The following is a 22,358-nucleotide window of genomic DNA, read 5'->3' as shown; positions in this document are numbered from 1 at the left end:
GAGTTTTATGGGGTTCGCTTACTATACTTCATCATCAAGGTCAGTTCCGCACAGTTCGTTCTTGGTTCTGTAGCATTCTAACGATTCCCGTAAAACAAAGATATTATCAGCATATTTTAATTAAATACGCTAAAGGTGTCATATGGGAAGGATTATTTGGAGAAACACCTTAGGTAACAGCTCGAGGGAACTAGAATGAAGAGATCTATAGGATGGAATGATGAAAAGTGGCTTCCAGTGGCCTGAGAGATTGTAGAGGTTGATTTACCATTTTCCAAGACTAAAGGTGACTTAAATAAAATAAAATAAAAAGTCACTTAAATAAAATATAAGGGAGAAGCTTCTAGAGTGGGAATAAAATAATAAAATAAAAGTGCTTCGAGAAGGCTGAAGAGAGATCCATCCAATCCTTAAAAGGAGAAGGAGCAAGTCATTTGGATATATCGGGGATTTGAAGTATTTTATGTTTAAGAGGTTTTGGGAACGTGATTCTCAACTTCAGAGAGCCCTAGGATGAAAACCCTTGCATTCCTTGTGTGTGTTGGACGAAAACCCAACCCATTTTTGAAGAGATTTCATCCAGAAATATCACGGAGCTTCATCAACATCAATTGTGAGCAAATCTACAGCAAATTTGTGGATTAGAGTGGGGATCACCCAGATCTCCAATTTGAGCTTCATTTCGAGTTACAATTTGGGAGTCTAATCAGAGAAGGATTTTGAAGAAGACTGAGTTGTTCCTGCTTATCTATCTGTCGGGTTTCCTATTTGATGTAAATCCCTTCTCAATATTAAATATATAAAGCAATTGGAATTTGCAGTTTATTGTCTACCTGAGCATTCTTTTCTCAGGAAATTATGGAGTAGATCTTTGTAAAATTTCTTAAGTTTGATGAATATGCAAATATTTGTAATTGCTGATATTTGTAATTTTCATGATATTTTGGATGAAGTTCATGAAGTAATTTTGCTGGATTAAAATCCCTAATAATTTTACGAAAATATTAAAAGGGATACTACATATCTACCAAATGTGCCACCTTCAGAAGCCCGAGACAAAGATGCACCTTATGTTTCAATGTCCCCTATACTATGAGATCTGAAGATGCTATCATTGTCTTTATTCTAGAAGCTCCCTCTCTACTTTCTTCCACTAATATGACTAAAGATGCTTCGCCATTTTCATTAGGGAGATTTTCAGCCACAAATCTTAGCTCCAACATGCCTACCCCACCTTAGGATGACCAAGTCGATTACCTCATACTTCTCTATTGATCCGTCATATTGGAGCAACAAATGGCAAGTAGATGTTGATGTTTGTAGCTCAAAAGGGTACTTTTGCACAGGTCTAAGTATCAAACATGTGGAAGTCGTCAAAAGTCTTCACCTTAGCAAATTCACTTTTTAAAGGAATTATTAAAGTGAACTGTTTTTTATAAAACTGAGTTTAATCTAATGAAATTTAAAGGGTTTTACATTAGTGAATTAAATGGATCTTGACTATGGATTGTGGCTTAATCTCAACAGTCAATCTCATTGAGAGTTTAAGGTTATGAAGACTTAGTCATCATTGATTAATTGATTCAACCAATAACTCAAGATTATAAACAAAAGGCTAAGTGAAGAAGAAAGACATAAGAGAGAGACATTGAGTAATCTCGGAAATGTTGATAAAGGACTTTCAGACATCAAGCGGGTCTAGAGAAAACAGCAAGCAAATTATTGCAACAAAGGGATCAGCCACACGCAAGTTGTACAGTGTAGCACAACAACATCCGTACAACAAGTCGTATGTAGGTCGTATAGTGCAGGAGAGTTTGCAAGTCATGTGGGCCATACAGTAACCATATGTGCAGTCGTACAGGAATCATGCAGGTTTATACAACAAGCCAATAGGTCGGGGATTTCATTCAAGGAAATTTGGAAGGTCGTACAAGTGCCTAGTAAATTCTAAAACTTTTGCTATAACATGTATTTATTTTTAGTGGGCCATTTTCCTAGTAAGGGAAACCTTACAAATTTTGATATTATTTTAATTGGGAAGCTCATTTGAAGGGAAAAAATATTTTGGTGTGTTGTGGAAATTGGTTTCATTTGCTTCCGCTATAATTTTCATTTTGCCAATCGAAAATCCTTGCGTGTGCTTTTTATTCTATGAGTTGTAACAAATTTAATTTTCAACAAGGAAATCACTAGGAAATAATTTCTCAAGTTCTAGGGTTAGAAAATTTAACGACAGAGACCTAGAGCGCACCAAACAGCAAAATGGTGAGACACCAACTTTCCCCTTAACCTCCCACTCTAGGAGACCACCCGATATTATTGAGACCTGCTTAGGGGTGTCGATCTGTACATCAAGCCACACATTCTTATAACATTAGAGAGATTAGCTCTAGATGGATCTAGCATAGAGCACTTCCCGCCTATTAAAGTATCTCCCATATCTAAAGGAGCAACTAGAGATCCATTCAAAGTTTCCTTTTTTCGACTTTAGATGCTAGGAGTACCCCTTCTTAGTACATCAGCCTCAGATCGTGCAGTCAGGCTCCTCGATAGTTCCAAAAGACTTCCATAATGATCAAGTGCCCAGTTCATCCCCCTGCCCTTAACCATCTGTTAAAATTGGCAACTAGGGCCAAATTCCACCTTGGGGCAACTCATTTGATGGAGATGATGATTGCATTGGATTCCTCTTTTCGAGAGGTCCAAGATTGATAAAAAGATCATCTCATTCGAACAAGCAGACGTGTGATTTTGAATTTATTCCCTCACATGTGCAAATTGTTCAAGTCGGCCTCACCTTAATGTAGGCTCAAGAAGCCCAATGGACGTGTCTCTTCACCCACAATGAAGTGTATAAATAGAAGAGACCTCACACCTCATTTGGGCATCATTCACTCACACACTCTTCTCTCTCTTCATCATATTTTTCATACATCTTGGGCAGCCTCTCTCTCTCTCTCACACGTGTGGCAAGGAGGACGATTTTCTGGGCAGAAAATTACAAGCCGAATTTCAAACTTCAAGAGAAAGTTTGACCAGCGTTGACCAAGGGGCATTTCACTGAGTTTGACTTCAGCTTTTGGGCCAAAGGTTAGATTTCTCTAGGTTGCATCGCTGGGCACAAAAATCGAGGAATTATGGGTTGGTTGACCTACAGTGACTTCAAGTTTTACTGTTGTTTGACTGCAAAAAATTACAACAGCTTTCTCTCTCCTTTGACCGAGTTTGATTGAGTTGTTTTAGGTTAAATTTATCCTCCTAATCAGGCCAAGTTTGACCAAGGAAGACCGAGCTACCTCAAGGAAGATTTTTTGTTGTTTTGACCAGCGTTGCCTTTCTGGTGAGGGTTGAAGTTTGACTGCAGTTGACTACAAAATTTGACAGGGCTAATTTGACTTTGTATTGGGCTAGTCTATTTGACTTTTGTACTCTCTCTCTCTCTCTGTTGAACTATTGAATAATAATAAGAAGATTCGATCAAATGGTTTTCCCTAGATTGGGGTTTTTCCCTGCCATCCGCTAAATCTGGTGTCCTCTTGTCTTGTCTTGTCTTTTGCATTTGTTTTATTTCTATCTACATTTAATGTCAATGTGATTTATGATTAATGTGATTGCTACTGGAAATAATTGGAAATTGTTATTGGGTTGATAAAGGAACATTGAAGTAAATTGTGCTAAACATAGAACATACCACTGTTATCTAAAATTAACATGGTATCAGAGCCCAGGTGAAGACAAAACCCAAGCAAGAGTGAGAAAAGCAATCACTAAGGAAAGTTGTTGGACAAGAATTTTGAGCTAGGTTCAATGATGACTGCATCATACTTCAAATCCAAGGACAAGCTTAAGGACAAATCCAACTATCATGCATGGAAGATGTCTCTGGATTTGACTTTGGAAGAGAACGATGCTATGGACTATGTCAAAGGAAGAGTGGTGGAGCCTCCTTCAAATGCACCCCCTGCTGCAAAAACAAAGTACAAGAAAGGTGAGGTTAAAGCTGAGAAAATTATTGTTGATTCCATCCACAAACCTTTGGTTGCCTATATTTCTGATTTGGAAACATCTAAAGAGATGTATGACAAGCTGGTTGGGATGTTCAAAGTAAACAATGCAAATCAAGTCCTCTTTCTCAAAAACAAGTTGAAAGACATCAAGATGGATAGAGGAGAGTCCATTCAATCCTACTTCATGAAGATTATCGAAATCAAGAATGATCTCCTATCTATTGGAGAAGTTGTTGGTGACAGGGAGCTCACTCTTATTGCACTTAGAAGTCTTACAAGAGAATGGGATGTGTTTAACACCACCATCCTCAACAATGACAGGATTCTGGGTTTTGATGAATTATTAGCTAGATGCACTCAACAAGAAATAAGGATGATGGAAAGAAATAAGCCCTCAAATGGAAATAATCCTACCGCTTTCTCCACTCATGCTAAAAGGAAGAACAATGCTGGTCCAAGAAGAAAAGGTCAAGGATTTAAATCGGGATTCAAAGAAGGAAGAAAAGGAAGATGCTTCAATTGCAACATGTTTGGCGACTTTGCTAGAGAGTGTCCTCACAAGAAGGATACTCCAAGGGATGATGACAACAACAACCACAACAACTACAAAGGCAATGGCAATCAAAGGAACAACAAGTTCAACAACAAAGGAAAGAGGAATGCTCCCGCTACTCGATATGGAAATGGTCGTCCTCCCAAAAGGTCGAGAAACTCTAGGGATGAGGAAACTAATGTTGCAGATAAGCAAAAACAATTTTATCTTATTTCTGCCCTCACCATTGCCTCTCCTCCGGATACATTGGATCACAAGTTGATTGATAGTACTGCCTCGAGGCACTTCACTAGGTACAAGGAGGCCCTCTCAAATTTGGTTGAAAAGAAGACAAATTTGGAGATCATACTTTGGGACAATGCCACCTACAAGGGATTGGGACTGTCACTTCACTTAAATCAAGGTCAAACCCTTCATCTACAAGAAGTATTGTATGTACCTGATTTGAAAAAGAACCTGGTATCTATTTCTGCGATGGAAGATAAAGGTTTCAAGGTGACATTCGTTGATGGGAAGGTACATGTTTGGCAAAGGAACCCGAAAGATGCATTTACACTTGGATTTAGGGTTGAAGGTCTCTATCAGGTTGGAGGAAGTCCTTTGGGAGCTATGACTTGCGATACTTCTCTTCAATCCGAATTATGGCATCGAAGATTTGCTCACCTTCATTACAAAGCCTTACCTGATGTAAGGAAGATGGTCACAGGTATGCCCAAATTCAACATAGATCATGGAGTTTGTCAAGGTTGTGCAGCTAGAAAACATACAAGGGGAACATTCCCTTCTAGTGCAAATCAAACTACCGATGGTCCATTTTGATCTATCGGGTATGTTGCCCGTAACATCTTTGGGAGGATACTTGTACTATGCAATTTTTGTGAATGACTTCTCTCGCAAAACATTGATCTATTTCTTGAAGAAAAAGGACGAAGTGTTCAAATGGTTCTGCTCTTTGAAAGCCTTGGTCGAGAATCAAACAGGGAAGAAGATCAAAATATTGAGGACTGATAATGGAACCGAATATGAGTCAAATGAATTCAACGACTATTGTAGAGAAGTCGCCATTAAGAGGGAGACCACTACTGCATATACTCCTGAGCAAAATGGAGTTGTCGAAAGCAAGAATCGAACAATCATAGAAGCTACCGTGCTATGCTTCGTGACCAAGGCCTACTGAAGTTCTTATGGGGAGAAGTTGCCAACACCGTTGTATATGTTCAAAATAGGTGCCCACATCAAGCATTGGACTTTCACCGATAAGGAACCTGATGTTTCTCATTTTAGAATTTTTGGCTGTCCCATATATTTTCATGTGCCGAAAGAGAAAAGAAACAAGCTAGATGCATCTGGTAAGAAAGGAACTTTTGTGGGCTGCAGTGAAACTTCAAAGGCATATAGAATCTATGTGTCTAATCAAAGAGAAATGGAAATAAGTCATGATGTCACCTTCAATGAAGATTCTGCCCTTGGGAAAGTCAGAGATCTTCCTATCCCTAGGAAGGACAATGATGATGATGCAGGAAAGAAGGATGAATCTCTGACACATGATCCAATCCCTGATGTTGAAGGCTCGATGGATCCCACTAATCCACCTCCTAGTGAGCCCTCTGCTTCAAGGAAAAGACCTTTGTGGCTCAAAGATACTCTTGAAGATGTTGAAAGACATGTTGCACCAAGGGGGACATTTCGTGAAAGCAAGAAGCCGAATAGGTACCAAGGGTACTTAGCTGCTATGAGTACCATTGTTCAATTTGAGCCATGTATGTTCGAAGAAGCCGTGAAGCACCAAGTATGGAAGGATGCAATGAATGAGGAATATGAATCGATCATGAAGAATGATGTCTAGGATGTGGTTCCTAGACCTAAGGACAAGTCATTGGTCACTTCAAAATGGCTTTACAAAATCAAACATGGAGCTTATGGGAGTGTTGAAAAGTTCAAGGTCGGGTTCGTTGCTCGAGGCTTCTCTCAAAAGGAAGGAGTGGACTATGACGAGATATTTGCACTGGTTGCCCGATACACCACTATCTGATCCATCATTGCTCTTGCTGCCTCTCAAGGATGGAGCCTACACCAAATGGATGTCAAAATTGCTTTCTTGCATGGCTCGCTTAAGGAGGAAGTCTATGTAGAGCAACCTGAGGGGTTCGAAGTTCAAGACCGAAAGACACATGTATGCAGGTTGAAGAAATCCCTCTATGGGTTGAAGCAAGCCCCTAGGGCTTGGTATGAGAGGATTGATAGCTATCTTATGAAGCTGGGTTTTACAAGGAGTGAAGCTGACCCAAGCCTGGATGATCTATTTATGATAGGTGCAAACCCTCTCATTTATCAATGCAAGAGGGAGTTGGCTTCTAAATTCGAGATGAAGGACCTAGGTTTGATGCACTACTTCTTAGGCTTGGAGGTCTGGCAAAAGCCAGGTGAGATTTTCCTTTCTCAAGGAAAATACATTGTGAAGCTACTCGAGAGATGTGGGATGGTGGAATGCAAGTCTGTGTCTACTTCGATGGAACTCAACTTCAAGAAGCTATGTGGGAGAGTTGTTGGGCCCATATTTGGCAAATCCTTCTAAGTATCGACAACCTGTGGAGGCCCTATGCTTCGCTGTGAATACAATGAGTCAATTTATGGTCGAGCCTCATCACATACATTGGATTGCTGCCAAGAATCTCTTGAGATATCTCCGTGGCACAATCAACTATGGTTTGAGATACACTGTCGGGAATTTGAGGCTACATGGATATACTAATGTTGACTAGGCTGGCATTGTGGTGGATCGTAAGAGCACATCTAGGTGTTTCTTCTCTTTGGGGTCTGCTTCAATATCTTGGATGAGAAGGAAGCAGAAATCAATTGCCTTAAGCACCGCCAAGGCCGAATACATTGTTGCTAGTATGGCATGTTGTGAAGTTGAGAAAGCTCTTCAATGAACTATTTGAGCACATGTTGGATATCACCATGATCTTCTGCGACAACCAAAGTGGGATTCGCCTTTCAGAGAATCTCGTGTTCCACAACCGCTCCAAGCACATTGATATCAGGTACCACTTTATCCAGGATATGGTACAACAGGGAGCAATAAGGCTAAATCACATCAGGACGGAAGAGTAAGTTGCAGACATACCCTTAGGGAAGGTCAAATTCTTAGCCTTTTGAGAGAGACTTCAAGTCGTGGAAAGACCCTCCTATAAGGGTCCCGCATGAGTTGGACACTGAGCTCTAGGAGCTCTAGGGGGCTTGGGGTACTTCTTGGAGCTATGAGCAACCATAGGGTGAGTGGTTCACCTTCCCTTAGCGGTGTTGTTAAATTTTAGGTATGTTCTATGCTTAGAGCAATTTACTTCAATTTTTCCATTTTAGCTCAATATCAATTCCAGATTAGCAATCACATCAGCATGATGATAAGGTGCAAAGAGAACATAAACATAAACATCAGAAAACAAGCCAAGACAAGAGGACACAAGATGTGGTGCTAGCCAGGGACAAACCCCAATGTGGGGAAACCCTTGATCAAATCTTCTTATATTCTTCAATAGTTCAGCACACAGAGAGATAGCACATATATATTTGCAGTCAACACTTTGACTTGCCAAAATAAGAGATCAAACATCAGAGATCTTCACCATGAAGATGACACAATGAGGTTGTAGATTTGATGACAAGGACTACAGTTTTGAACTCAGGTGAAGGCATACTTATCAGACCTCATTCTTCAACTGATTCTCCAAGGTGATTCCATCACCATGTTGCACCTTGCTAGCTGACTAATCCTCAACACAGTAATACTAACCCATGACAATAGCTCTGTCCATCTCATATTACAGCAGCATCATACAGCCCTCTAATAGCTTGAGATCTCAGCAGTATTATACACGACAGCTCCATATATTATGCTAATGATCTGAGCCCTCAAATACCCATACGAAATACTTGACTGTGGTGTTATGGCCTGCGGCCTAACACACAGTTTTCCTGTAGCAGCATAAACATTATACTTTGTTCTTCCAATGATACCCCAACAGGTTTGTTCCACTGCTCCTTTTAACTCGGCCTTCTTACAAGAAGAAACCACCCTCACACAGTTGCAAAAGGGATGCTCAAACAGTCCCTTAACCTATTCCTGTTTCATGTTGCATTATGGTTCCTTCTACTGCGGCTAGGGCACAACAGAATTGCAACTAGGACACCTTGCTTGGACTGTGGTTAGAACTCACTGTTGGACTGCGGCTAGCTGTGGATAGGAGGCTCTTTGAACAGCAGATCTGGTCTCCTTTTTACCAGTGGATTAGGGCCTCCTTATTACAGCGTATAGGGTTGTTGATCAGCCCTCCCTTTGCTGCGGATAAGGCCTCTTCATAACAATGGATAAGGCCTCTTCCTTTACTGTGTATACATGCCTCCTTTGCTGCATAAAAACCCTTATTGACTGCGGCCTAGGGCACCCTTAAATGTTGTGACTAGGGCACCCTTAAATGTGGCTAAGTCTCTCCTTTAGGACTGCGTATGGGAGCCTTCTAGGACAGCGGATTAGGGCATCATTTGTTGTGGTTAGATCTCCTTCATGGCTGTGATTAGGGCGTCTCCTTACCTGCGTTAAAGCCTCTCCTAGGACTGCGTAGGAGAGCCTCCTTTAGGGCAGCGTAGGTGCCTCTCTTCAATGTGATAATCATCCTCCATGACTGCGTCTAGACGTCTCATGACTGTAATCTAGGGCAGCGTATAGGTCTCTTTAGAAAGCGTCTAGGGCTAGGGCATCTCCTCTAGGGCAACATATTCTCTTAGGGACTTCTCCTTCCACCAAAACCCAAACAAGTATTGAGGAAGAGATCACAAGAGGTGTGCCTAAAATGACTTGCAAGCCACCTCTATTTATAGTGTAACGTTGAGGATAAGATGGGGTAAATTGGTTGTTGGCCAACCTTGACGAATTGTCACATAACACAAATAAATTCATATCTCCATGAATACATGTCGGAATCGAATGATCTTTAGATCAATCCTACACCTCTCTATGAGAGGAATCCAAGAAGAATATCAGCTGCTATAAATAAGATGACCCACATGGAGTTTGGCCCTAGTTTCCAATTTTAACAGGTGCGCTATGTACAGGGTGAGTGGTTCACCTTCCCCTAGTGGTGCGCTATATACAGGGTGAGTAATTCACCTTCCCCTGTGATACCCCATGATGGTTGACATGTGTGTAGGGTGAGCGGTTCACCTTCCCCTACGATTGCGGACACATGTATGTAGGGTGAGTGGTTCACCTTCCCCTACGATTGACATATGCATAGAATGAGTGGTTCACCTTCTCCTATGGCATATGAGCAAGATGAGTGGTCCACCTTCTCCTGTTGATGCCCCAAGCATACATCTACCCATGGAGTTCGAAACTCATGGGAAGTACCTCTCATCTGGCCAATGAATTGGGAAAAGTGGTTAAGGGCGATAGCAGTACCAATGGACGCATCGTGTACTGTTGTACTCCCTATGACTAGGATGCATGGTGTTCAATAATTTGATCTGGGATCATTTGAGGTTCTACCTCTGGACTGACTTTTGTCAGTAGAAAGTGGTAAGGTCTTGTGACTCACTCTCAATCAATTCTTCTTCATTATTACTTCATGGTTCAGCAAAGCAGAGCAGAACCAACAGAGTTGGTACATGACGACAATATGGCATTGGCAGGTGGAATTCTCCTTAGTTGAGAGAGAGTGTTAAAATTGGCAACTAGGGCCAAATTCCACCTTGGGACAACTCATTTGACGGAGATGATGATTGCATTAGATTCCTCTTTTCGAGAGGTACAAGATTAATATAAAGATTATCTCATTCGGACAAGCAGAAGTGTGATTTTGAATTTATTTCCTCACATGCAAATTGTTCAGGTCAGCCTCAGCTTAATGTAGGCTCAAGAAGCCCAATGGATGTGTCTCTTCACCCACAACGAAGTGTATAAATAGAAGAGACCTCACACCTCATTTGGACATCATTCACTCACACATTCTTCTCTCTCTTCATCAGATTGGTTCGTACAGCTTGGGCAGCCTCTCTCTCTCTCTCACACGTGTGGCAAGGAGGACGATTTTCTGGGCAAAAAATTACAGGCCGAATTTCAGACTTCAGGAGCAAGTTTGACCAAGGGGCATTTGACTAAGTTTGACTTCGATTTTTGGGCCAAAGGTTTGATTTCTCTAGGCCGCATTGTTGGGCACAAAAATCGAGGAATTTTGGGCAAGTTGCCTTCAGGTTTAACTATTGTTGATCCAAAATGGATCCTAAAACCTCTAAGTCTTCATGTATATTAACTATCGGAAACATTATCTCAAGGGAAAACAGTGAAAGAATGGTGGAAAACAGAGCTATCGGAGGTTCAAATGCCGCTGCACCAGAGCCATTAGATCGGACAGATCAACGGTCCAGATTGAATCGGGATATCGCAATCGGGAGAGGCCAGCGGAGTATATCGGAGGCGGCCTTATGGAAATCGCGATAGCGATCAGCGCGATTTAATGAGGACCATTGATCGAGCGCGCAGATCAATGGTCCAGATCAACTCACAATATCGCATCGCTATAACACAAAGGAGGACTTACCGAGGGCTTGAGGCTTAAGCGATATGCGATTGCGATTTATCACATCGCAACAACACAAGGGGTGATGCCAATGGACCGCGGGTCATGCGATACGCCAATGTGATGGGCCGATAGCGATGCGCCGATAGCCAATAAGGCCGATCGGAGCGATCGGCGATCGAAGATCAGGGAAGTGAAGCAACATGCGATAAAGCCGAACCCGAAAGGAATTATAGACGCGGCTTGATATAATTTGAGTTCCGATAAAATGTTTTTGTCGGGTTTTTCAATGTATTCTATGTATTTCTTTGTATTTCCGTTATAAACCGAAATACAAAGGAAACCGTGGCATATGGGCGCTGCAACTTGCGACTTGCGATAGCGATGCAACAACAGACCCGATAGGATTATAGGTCGGATTCAATATCTTTTGAAGTCCGGCCTTGGCGGATTTTCCACTGTTTTTCAGTGTATTCTGTGTATTTCTCTATGTAAACAGAGAAGAGTGTTTTCTGGGATTTTCACCCACGCCCGGTCCTTTCCGTTGGAAAACAGGTGGCCACCCTACCTTAGAGCGTTTTGCAATGATTGTTTAACGCTCAACAAGGATTTGAACGGACAGCAGCCGGGAGCCAGAGAGCCTGAAAAGGGAGACGAACAGACAAGCACCGATAGGCTTAAAAAGCCATCCCATAACAGAACAAGAGAGGAAGCAGTTGCTCAGACAGAGAGAGAGCAAGAGAAAGCAGAAGACAGAGAGCAAGAGGGAGAGTCTGTGTACTCTTGTAGACTTGAGGATTTCAAGTAAATCCCTATTGTTTTGTCACTGTTGTGTTGAAACTTGGTTTGAGCTCACACTTGTAATAATCTGCTCTTGAAGACATAATATAGAGGTTGACAATGAAAGCTGGACCAGAAGACGTAGCCAGGAAGTCTGGTGAACTCCTTAATTATTTGTTGTGTTGATGTGTGTGTCTGTTATGTTTTCTGACTGTTGATTGTCTATATTATTCGCAATCTTTTCGATCTGTTGCACTAAGTAATATAGGCATTCCTGCACATGAGTCTGTAATACCTTAGTATTGATTTAAGATCTCATTTTGTTAAGTTATGGTATGTTCTATGCTTAGAGCAGTTTATTTATCTTTCTTATTATTACCCACAGATTAGCAATCACATGTACATTAAGTAAAGTGCAGATAGAACATTTAAACGATCAACAGAAAACAAGCCAAGACAAGAGACACAAGATGTGGCGGCTAGCCAGGGACAAACCCCAATATGGGGAAACCCTTTGATCAAATCTTCTTTTATCTTCAATAATTCAGTAGAGAGAAATAGTACAAAGATTTTATTTATATCAGCAACAGCAAAACCCTAAAATAGCCCTAAACTAGGGCAGCAAACCCTAAATTGAACTTGTCAAGTCTCCACCGGTGAGTCGTTCACCGCGCATCAGTCCAAGACTTCGTCGTGCACTAGTCCAAGACTTCGCCGCACATCAGTCCAAGACTTTGTCGTGCACCAGTCCAAGACTTCACCGCGCATCAGTCCAAGACTTCGCCGCGCATCAGTCCAAGACTTCATCGTGCACCAGTCCAAGAGTTCGGCCGCGCATCAATCCAAGACTTCGCCGCGCATCAGTCCAAGACTTCGTCGTGCACTAGTCCAAGACTTAGTCGTGCACTAGTCCAAGACTTTGCCGCACATCAGTCCAAGACTTTGTCGTGCACCAGTCCAAGACTTCGCTGCACAGCAGTCCAAGACTTCGTCGCGCAGCAGTCCAAGACTTCGCCCTGCACCAATCCAAGACTTCGTCGTGCACCAGTCCAAGACTTCGCCATGCACCAATCCAAGACTTCGCCGCGCATCAATCCAAGACTTCGCCGTGCACCAGTCTAAGACTTTGAACGACCTGTTTCGGCTCGGGTGAGAGAGAGAGCCTTTTTGCGCAGGAGAGAGAAGAGACTCTTTTTCTGCGCAGGAGAGAGAGAGAGATATGATGAGAAGTGAGAAATCAAATGAGGAGGAGTCATCCTGTATTTATATCCAAACGCTAAAGGTGAATAGATGTGTCTGTTGGGCATCTGAGCCTACATAAGTTGTTGGCCGACTTTGATAATTTGTCAATAATCAAAATAAATTCATATTTCCATAAATACTTATCGGAATCGGATGATCTTTAGATCAATCCTACGCCTCTCGACAAGAGGAATCTAGGAAAAATATTATCAGCCATGAATAAGGTGACCCACATGGAGTTTGGCCCTAGTTGCCAATTTTAACACATTTTCAGATCAATTGTTTGACCGCAGAAAATTATAGCAGTCTTCTCTTCCTTTGACTAAGATATTTTGGGCTGAATTTATCCTCCTGATCAAACCAAGTTTGACCAAGGAACACCGAGTAGCTTCAAGGAAGAATTTCTGTTGTTTTGACTAGCATTGACTTTTTGTTTAGGGTTGAAGTTTGACTGCAGTTGACTGCATAATTTGACAGGGCTGATTTGACTTTGTATTGGGCTAGTCTATTTGACTTTTGTACTCTTTCTCTCACTCTGCTGAACTACTGAATAATAATATGAAGATTTGATCAAAGGGTTTTTCCCTGGCATCCGCCAAATCTAGTGTCCTCTTGTCTTGGCTTGTCTTTTGCATTTGTTTTATGTTCTATCTGCATTTATTGTCAATGTGATTGCTACTAGAAATAATTGGAAATTGTTATTGGGTTGTTAAAGGAACATTGAAGTAAATTGTGCTAAGCATAGAACATACCATTGTTATCTAAAATTAACACCATCAAACTCATAAGACCTTGACATCATCAGCCTCATCACCTGATCTCTCTCTCTCACTCTCTTTATCTTGACAAGTTCTTAAGTTGGGTTGTCCATCTTTCTCGTCTTGAATGAACTCACTTAGTGTTTTGTATCATTGTACCTTTGTCACAATTTTATACATATGTCCCGATGTTATATTTATGTAGGTTTCTTTCTTTGTATTATTTTCAGCATTTTCTAGTAGTTGTGTTGGCATTCTCACATAGTGTTCATACTGGTTGTACTCTTTAAGCCCCATTTACCTACTTTTGTGGTCATTTGTTGAACATTAACAAAATGACCTTATCTTATGTTCTTATGTTATATCTCTTTGGGATTGTTAATTTATGCAAAATGGACTATTATAATGCAACATTTTGTTGTACAGAACCCTTTATACAAAATCACAATCCACCATATGAGGGGGGGAATTTGGGGGTAGCTTGGTATAGAATGAATGCATTTGCCTTGTATTGACAATAGACAACGAGAAAGAAATTGCAATATTAAGGGAAATGTAGTACCTCACTTTAGCACCCTTGAAAATAACCTAGTCTGCTTGTATGTGTACATGTTATTCTATTATGCTCATGTTTTGTCCATATATTGCCTATTGAGGTTGATTTTGTACTTAGCATTTCAAGTAAAAATTATACATATGAAAAGGTATACTAATAAGGGCTCAAGGCCAAGACACCCCCCCCCCCCGCCACCTTTTTTCAGTAGTGGGTAAGACCCAATGTGAAAACACATTATGAGTAACATGCACATGATAACATAATATGATGCAGTCACTAGAAGTATGAAAAATTACTTGCCTTAAGACATGACGGGTGGGTCATCTGCAAGACAAATGGAACATATAAGTCGAAACATGTTGAATCGTAGATGGCACTCGCTATCCTTAGATGTAAAATTTTAGTTAGAAAAGCATGGAGATTAAGATGTGGTGTGAGTGCCACTCCAAAAATTTTGCATGTGCAATTGCATTAGAAGTTGCATACTTACACCTCATTTGTAGATTATCAAAGTCTTCTTGTTTATTTATCCCTATTAAATTCTCCTCCCACAGTGTCGTACATAGTTGTTCCCAAGGGAAATCTGTGCATAACTACTAATGGGAAATGGTGGCTTGTCTGAGAAATTGCTTATACATGTACATATTATTCTATTATGCTCATGTTTTGTCCATATATTGCCTATTGGGGTTGATTTTGTACTTAGCATTTCAAGTAAACATTGTACATATGAAAAAGTACTAATAAGGGCTCAAAGCCAAGAACCCCCCCCCCCCCCCCCGTTTTTTCGATAGTGGGTAAGACCCAATGTAAAAAAACATTATGAGTAACATGCACGTGATAATATAATATGATGCAGTCACTGGAAGTATGAAAAATTACTTGCCTTAAGACATGACGAGGGGGCCATCTGCAAGACAAATGGAACTTATAGATCGAAACATGTTGAATCATAGATGGCACTAGCTATCCTTAGATGTAAAATTTTAGTTAGCAAAGCATGGAGATTAGCATGTGGTATGAGTACCACTCCAAAAAAATTGCATGTGCAATTGTATTAGAAGTTGCATACTTACACCTCATTTGTAGATTATGAAAGTCTTCTTATTTATTTATCCCTATTAAATTCTCCTCCCCACAGTGGCGTACATAGTGTTCCCAGGGGAAATCTGTGCATAACTACTAATGGGAAACAGTAGCTTGTCTGAGAAATTGCTTATAGCATATCAACTGCTATTAAAGGCTTCCTTTTTCAGCAAAAAACCAGCATGAGATCAATTTCCAACAAAATAAGGCAAAAGTCATTTTCTTATTAGCACCAAAGAAGAGATAATCCTAGAACTTGTTAAATTTCAAAAAAAAAGTTCTAGCTAAGTTAAAGAGTCTCTATGCTCTCCTAGTATGTGGATTCTCTTCTTTTCTTATTTACAATTTGCAAGTATTTTGAGCAATGGTGAATTGGCTTGATGAACGATTCGAATAGGCTAGATTATAAGAGTTACAGTCAAGCTAAGCAAAAAAGGGTAAGAACTTGGTAGCAGATATTGTTCAAAATAAGGATTTTTTTCCATTTTGGCATTTATATTTAAAGCCGATGATTTTTGCCATTCGCTTACCATTAGGATTCACTAGGCAATGAATAACCCATGTGTGCTTGTGGGTCTAACTTGCTTCTCTTGAATTTATCTTGCCATCAAAGAGTCAAGTTTGGGAATGAGTTAACTCGGCTAGCCAACAAGGCAACATGGGGGCAATGCTATCAAAACCAGACCAGTCATTGAACTAGTCAACCCCAAAAATGTGATCTAGACTGAAAGCGGAAAAAAACTGGACCAAAAAATCAGTCGACCAAAAATGCATAAAATATCCAAATTTTGTGAAAAAGGCATATATATTCATGTGCATCCATATGAATCCAAACAATTACACACAAATTGCAAAGTTTCTAGTGTATATAGCAAGTAAAGGTACATCTAACAAAAATAGCATCAAGTGCAATCCATCTTTGAACCAAAAATATAACAACAAAGAGGCTTTAAATGGCCTCAAGAGTCCAAAAAAAATCATGCTACAACAAAAAACTACATATCATCAAAATCCTGCACACAGTGGGATCCTCATCATCGATATCACCCTCTAAGCATTAAAGAAACAAAAAAAAAAAACCTTAAAGTGCCAAATTAGTGATTTTTCTCGAGTGAAGGGTACATTTTTACTAGGGTCGTGCAAGAGGAGTTCAACAATCAATGCCATGAACATAACAAGGTAAATAGAGGGCTTCATGCTATTGATGAAATGCCAATTTTATTCACTCATACATGACAGAATCCAATGGAAACATTGCTTGTCAATCCTAAAACCCTGAAAACTGTTAAGTCTGTTGAATTTTGAATGGGATCTAAAAATCTACTTTCTCCATATGAAATCAAATGAGGTTGAAACCTGTCAATCCTAAAATCCTGAAAACTGTTAAGTTTGTTGAATTTTGAATGGGATCTAAAATTCTACCTTCTCCATATGAAATCCAATGAGGTTGAAACCTTTCAAACATCCTGAGACCCTCTATTGGATTTCATATGGAGAGAGTAAAAGGATGAAAATGAAAGGGACCCTCCCCCTCGATTACACTCTCCTTTATCTTTCAATGGAAGAGGAGGCCCTTTTTAATTTTCATCGTTTTACTTCAAGAATTTAATATTACCATTTATTACTAGGGCAAGTGCAATGGAGGGGGAGGATCTCTTTAAATAGCATTAGTATGTTAGATATTATGTTAGCAAATGACCTAATTTATTTTTATTTTTTTTAATTTAGGTTTTCATGGCCCCTAGCCACACAATACAACATTGTACGGAACTGGCCTGTTCAGTGAAGAAAAGGCTGGTTTAATATCTGACCAGCATAAAATGGTCCAAAGCACCGAATCCGACCGTTTTTGCCTCCAAACCAATCAGGCGGGCCGTTTCCGATAACACTGCCTAGGGGTACTCTATAGACTAATCATTTTTTGTCAATGTGGTTTTAGTTCTTTCATTAGGGGCTGCTAGAACAAAAAATTGTCGATCTTGCTCTATATCTCATATGCACATATGCAGAAATTGGTACAAGGCCAATGCAGACCTCCCAAGCCATGATGAGAATGTAAGTGCTCAATAAGCATGTCGTTACACTCGCGCACTGATCTTCACCCGTTCATAAATTTTCCAGAAATTTAAAGTAAAAAAAGGAAGAGAACTCCCACTATATCTCACACACACGGACATTATTGATTGCTCTATTTGCGTCCAATGCACTGACTCAGTAACCATGGAAATATAAGATTTACCCATAAACCTAAATACAGTAACACAATCCAATCACAGACACAGAATTCAAAAACCAGTTGCGCAATACAGGACACTTCAATAACAAGCAAAAGATCTCTTTACTTACTGACCATTTATTGTAATAAGACCTATTGGTTTCGTTCTTGGACATCCCCTTCGGAAGAAATAAAAGTTTTGTACTGCGATTTCTGGCCTGGTTTTGAAAGGCTTTCCTGGGTCTGCTCGGAAAACGCCTGAGGTCACCTAAAGGAGCTCGGCTCCGCTTGGCAGCTTCGTTCATCCTCAAAGCTTCCTCCAAGAAGTTGTAATCTGATAATTGAAAAAAAAAATGAGTAAACAAAAGTTACTCATTACCCCCTCTATTTTGATCACAACTAGATCATTATACATAAACTGAGATGCAATATTATCATAATAATTGTGATTTAGGATCAAAGGCTGGTACCTGATACGAGCCAATTGTCATCGAACTGGGATATGGGCACAAACTGAGCTCGGTTTCGCTTGCCTGTGCATTGAGTGCGATCTTTGTGAGCTTTCACGCAGGGCAGTCCACATGACCGCAAGCCACAGCCCGGGCACTTGTATTTCCAGGGATTTTTTCCGCATTCCTCACAATTTGGCCGGTTTGCTGCTGTTCGGCCGTCTTCCATTCCGTTTTCTTGAGGATCTTCCATTTCGTTTCCTTCTGTTCGCCGCTGGACTAATATTGCTGCTATGAATTTTCAGGCTAGTCGTGATAAGTATGCTTAAAGAATGTTCATATATGGACGTTTTAGGTCAGTAGAATGTTGGAACTTGGAATTGTATGGTAGGCAAATTTGACAGTCCACGGCGTAGGCTCATCTTCTGTTCGGCGCTGGACTATACTGCTGCTATGAATACTGAGGGCAGTGGATATGAATACTCATGCAGTGTATATGAATGGGCTAAAGAATGAATGTGTATAAAAAATTTAGGTTAGTAGATTGTGTATATATGTTTGGCCAGAATTTTATAATGGTATAGTATGTTCGGGCAAATTTTCTAGTCTGCGTCATACCGCCTAGGTTTATTGTATAAAAATAGCAATACTACTATCGTGGATTTTGGGTTTTATGGGTTGTTGAATTCTTGATAGCTCAATCTCTTCCGAAGGAGGGATAGTTCAAATGAATAGGAAGTTAGATCTGTTTTTTCAACTTGTCTTGACGATGAATCACACTGGTTGGTTCGAAACGCGTCGACAAATGATGTCTCATGTGATCTTCGCCGAAAAATATTTTTTGTAAAAAAAAAGTAGGTTTTTAGTTTAAATTTTTAACGAGACATTTGATTCATGGTAATAACTTTAAGGTTAAAAGGTATACACTTCAAGAATAGGATTTCTAGGTTAATTGGATATATATTTTTGGTTATAGTAGCAAATAATTGGTTTAATTTTGGATTTAGAGTATATTATTTTAATGAACTATCAATTTATATATAGTTAAAAAAAAATGAATTGAGATTTTTTATTTATTGTTTTTATTATATTATTATGTTATTTTGATAGTATATTTTTCAAATTTTTAGTTAATTGGGTTTAGTTTAAGTGGTTGAGAGGAATGATTGTTATCTTCCATTTCCAGGTTCAATTCTCGCAAGTGGCATGATGAGCTTTGTTTGCATGGATTCGAGCATTGTTGTTGAGTTTGAGTAGTTGTCCATCGAGGACCAAAACATGTATATTCCTTTTATGTAATATAAAGATATTTCTCAAAGGCAAAAATAAAATAAAACACATTTTTCAATTTTAAAGTTTGAAACATTGATGTGGTAAACTTGTTGTTCATGAGGTTCATTAATGAGGGTTATGTGACAGATTATGTATACATTCATGGCACTCCTTTGCAACTTAACTTGTCTAATGATAAGGTTTGCGTGTTCAATGCTCGCAAGGGATATCATGAGCTTTTCTGTTATGGCTTTGAGCATTGTTTTTTAGTCTAAGCAGTTCCTCAAGGATTGAAACACGTATATTTCTCATATGCAATATAGAGATATTTCTCAAAGGCAGAGAAAAAATAAAGAAACATGTTTTTCAATTTTAAAGTTCAAAACATTGGTGTGGGAAACTTGTTGTTGATTAGGTTAATTAATGAGGGTTACATGGCCAACTATGTTTACATTCATGGCACTCCTTGTTGGAAATACTAAGAGGGGGGGTGAATCAATATTTCTTTTACAATTGTTACTTTTATGCCAGTTAAGATCTCTTAGATAGAACACAAAAAGAATGATAACAAAATAAATACTTTTATTAACAAGAATTAACAAGGACTCCAATCCTCTTTATAATGAATCAAGTACAATAATAGATCAGGGCTCCAACCCTAGATGAAGACTCAAATCTTCAAACCACCAAGCTCCAACATGTACTCTGTCAAGCACCAACTTGGACTTCACAAGGCTCTAACCCTGTCTTCTTGAGGACTCATATCCTCTAAGGTACCAACCTTCTCCTTCAATTCTTCGATATAGATTAAAATGGTTCTTCAAAGCTAAGCCTTGATAATTTTCAACAATTCCCTTCATTAATCTCCAATAACCCTTTGTTCATCAATGACAACTTTATGATTCTCAAAAGGTATCTCCACAGCTCTTCATGTCACAAACAATTTTCTTCAACGTCAAATCATGAGGGCCTTCAATAGTGCATCATGATCTCCAAGGGTGCCTTCGAGATCAGCTTAAGTCTTCAATAATGCTTTCCCAAGATGTCTTCACAATATCTTAAACAAGCTTCTTGACGCTTGGTTTCAAATGATGTTTTCAAGGTCTGCCCAATAGGTGTTCTACAAACTGGTCTCACAGATGTCTGAAATGTTTTCAATGACTACCCAAAACCATGTTGTGTCACAAAGTATATAGGATCAACTTCAATATTCTATCCATGGTTTGTTATAAGTCTGTCTAAAAGGGTGCTCTAGGTCAGCTCGCACAAGATCAAAGATTGAAGATTGTTCACAAATTTGTCCAGAAATCTGCTTGAAGATCTTCTAGAATAAGCACAGGAAAAAAATTGCTTCAGATCTTGTGTCAAGTCAATCCTCTACGGACGAGGCAAGGGTCTTCCTTCAAGTTTGATCTCAAAGAAGAATATCAACAACTCTGCCACAGACCTTTAGTATTACGGGGATTCAACGTCTAATTACAGTTCAAAACTCAAGATGAATTTCAGAACTTCACATGGATGACAGAAGTATAGATCTGAACAGACATCGATCTCTCCAAGGAATGATTCTTATAATTTCAGCCTTCAATTATGAACAAGAGCAAGGTATAAAGAGGAGGTTGTTTAAGAAAGTGTAACTAGGTTCGATCTCCATAAACATACTTTTGATATTTGTATTTATTCAAGAAAAGAAATATTATTTTTGCTATATTTATCAATGAGTTTCTTGCTCATTGAAGTAGGTCTAGCATATGTTAAAGTGTTGTAGGAGAATCAAAGAGTCAAAGGAAAATGTTGAAGACCCTTAAGGGCATGTTACACCATGTATATACTTGTATAAAGAGTCAAAGGAAATCCCTCCAAGAAAATTCAAGTCCTCTCCATGTAACAACATCCTTCAAAGAGAAAAAAATGATGAAGAAACTTCAAGTCGGCCTACAGTCTACAAGTTGGCCTCAAATCGGCCTAAAGGAGGGATAGTCCTCTATATATAGGGGTTGTCCACTCCCTCATAATGTCATGTACTCGCCTTTGAAATTAGCGAGCAAGATAAGTCAAAGAAAAGTAAAGAAAATCGAAGTTTAAGGAGCCTCTAATGCAATGAAGAAGGAGAAGACAAGATCGAAGTTTAAGGGACTATTCTAAGGGTCAAACACAGTCACACATGCGAGAAAAAGAGGCCTCTATGTAGTCATAACAACAATAATATATCAGCAACATATCTCACATCGGTTGGGCTAGTAAGTTAGGCCTATTAGGCCTCCCACTATAGCGAAGAAGAGGTTATCTCAAGCGAAGGTTAGAAGAGCCTAATACCCAAGAAAACCACCCACACATGCGAGAATCTAGGGCTATTGTATATTCACATCAATCTACATATACATTTCAAGAAGAATCTCATTTGGTCAAGAGAAAGAAGGTGTCTCCATAAGAGAAGGATATCACTAAGTATAGAAGAGAAGCATCTCATCTAGATCTCACATAAACAAGGTCTATCTCCAGTCAAAGAACAAAGAAGGAGTACGAAGTGTCGAGGAGTGTTATCGGGAAAACTAGTGTCTATTTAGAACTGCTAGTCCCACTAAGACGGGTAGTTATCTTAGAAACAAACAAACTAAAGTCACTTGTGTTTTCCTTTACGAGAGATAGATGAGAAAGAAGCAGAGAGTACCAACCTCAGTCTTTCGCTTAGCCCCTTGCTTGTTTCCTTTCCCCTTTGACAAAATCTCGCCACTCCTTCCTTACTTGTCCCGCTTCAGAGATCACCTGTAGAGTCAAAGCAGCATAATACCATCAAAGCATAGAGATCTATCACTGTAAACAACATAGGATCAGATATATATTGACCATACAAATGCATAT

At 39.6% G+C, this 22,358-nt stretch overlaps 1 protein-coding gene across 1 annotated transcript in view; it reads right to left on the bottom strand.

Moving 5' to 3' along the window:
• Positions 1-18,836, bottom strand: part of LOC149224131 (uncharacterized) — a 43,647-nt gene extending 24,811 nt beyond the window's left edge. The window contains exons 1-2 of the mRNA XM_089386009.1: positions 18,246-18,836; positions 17,911-18,109 (exon numbers count right to left, since the gene is read on the bottom strand). Coding sequence (XP_089242135.1) covers positions 17,911-18,109; positions 18,246-18,477 — 431 coding nt within the window. The 5' untranslated portion in view covers positions 18,478-18,836. The remainder of the gene's footprint in view (positions 1-17,910; positions 18,110-18,245) is intronic.
• Positions 18,837-22,358: the final 3,522 nt, after the last annotated feature.

This window comes from Pinus tabuliformis, chromosome Q (genome assembly GCF_031772625.1).
Source record: "Pinus tabuliformis cultivar Carrire ecotype Pingquan chromosome Q, CPIR1, whole genome shotgun sequence".
In the NCBI taxonomy this organism is placed as follows: Eukaryota; Viridiplantae; Streptophyta; class Pinopsida; order Pinales; family Pinaceae; genus Pinus; species Pinus tabuliformis.
The sequence above is the reverse complement of the archived record's forward strand: the minus strand, read 5'-3'. Positions and strand labels throughout refer to the sequence as shown.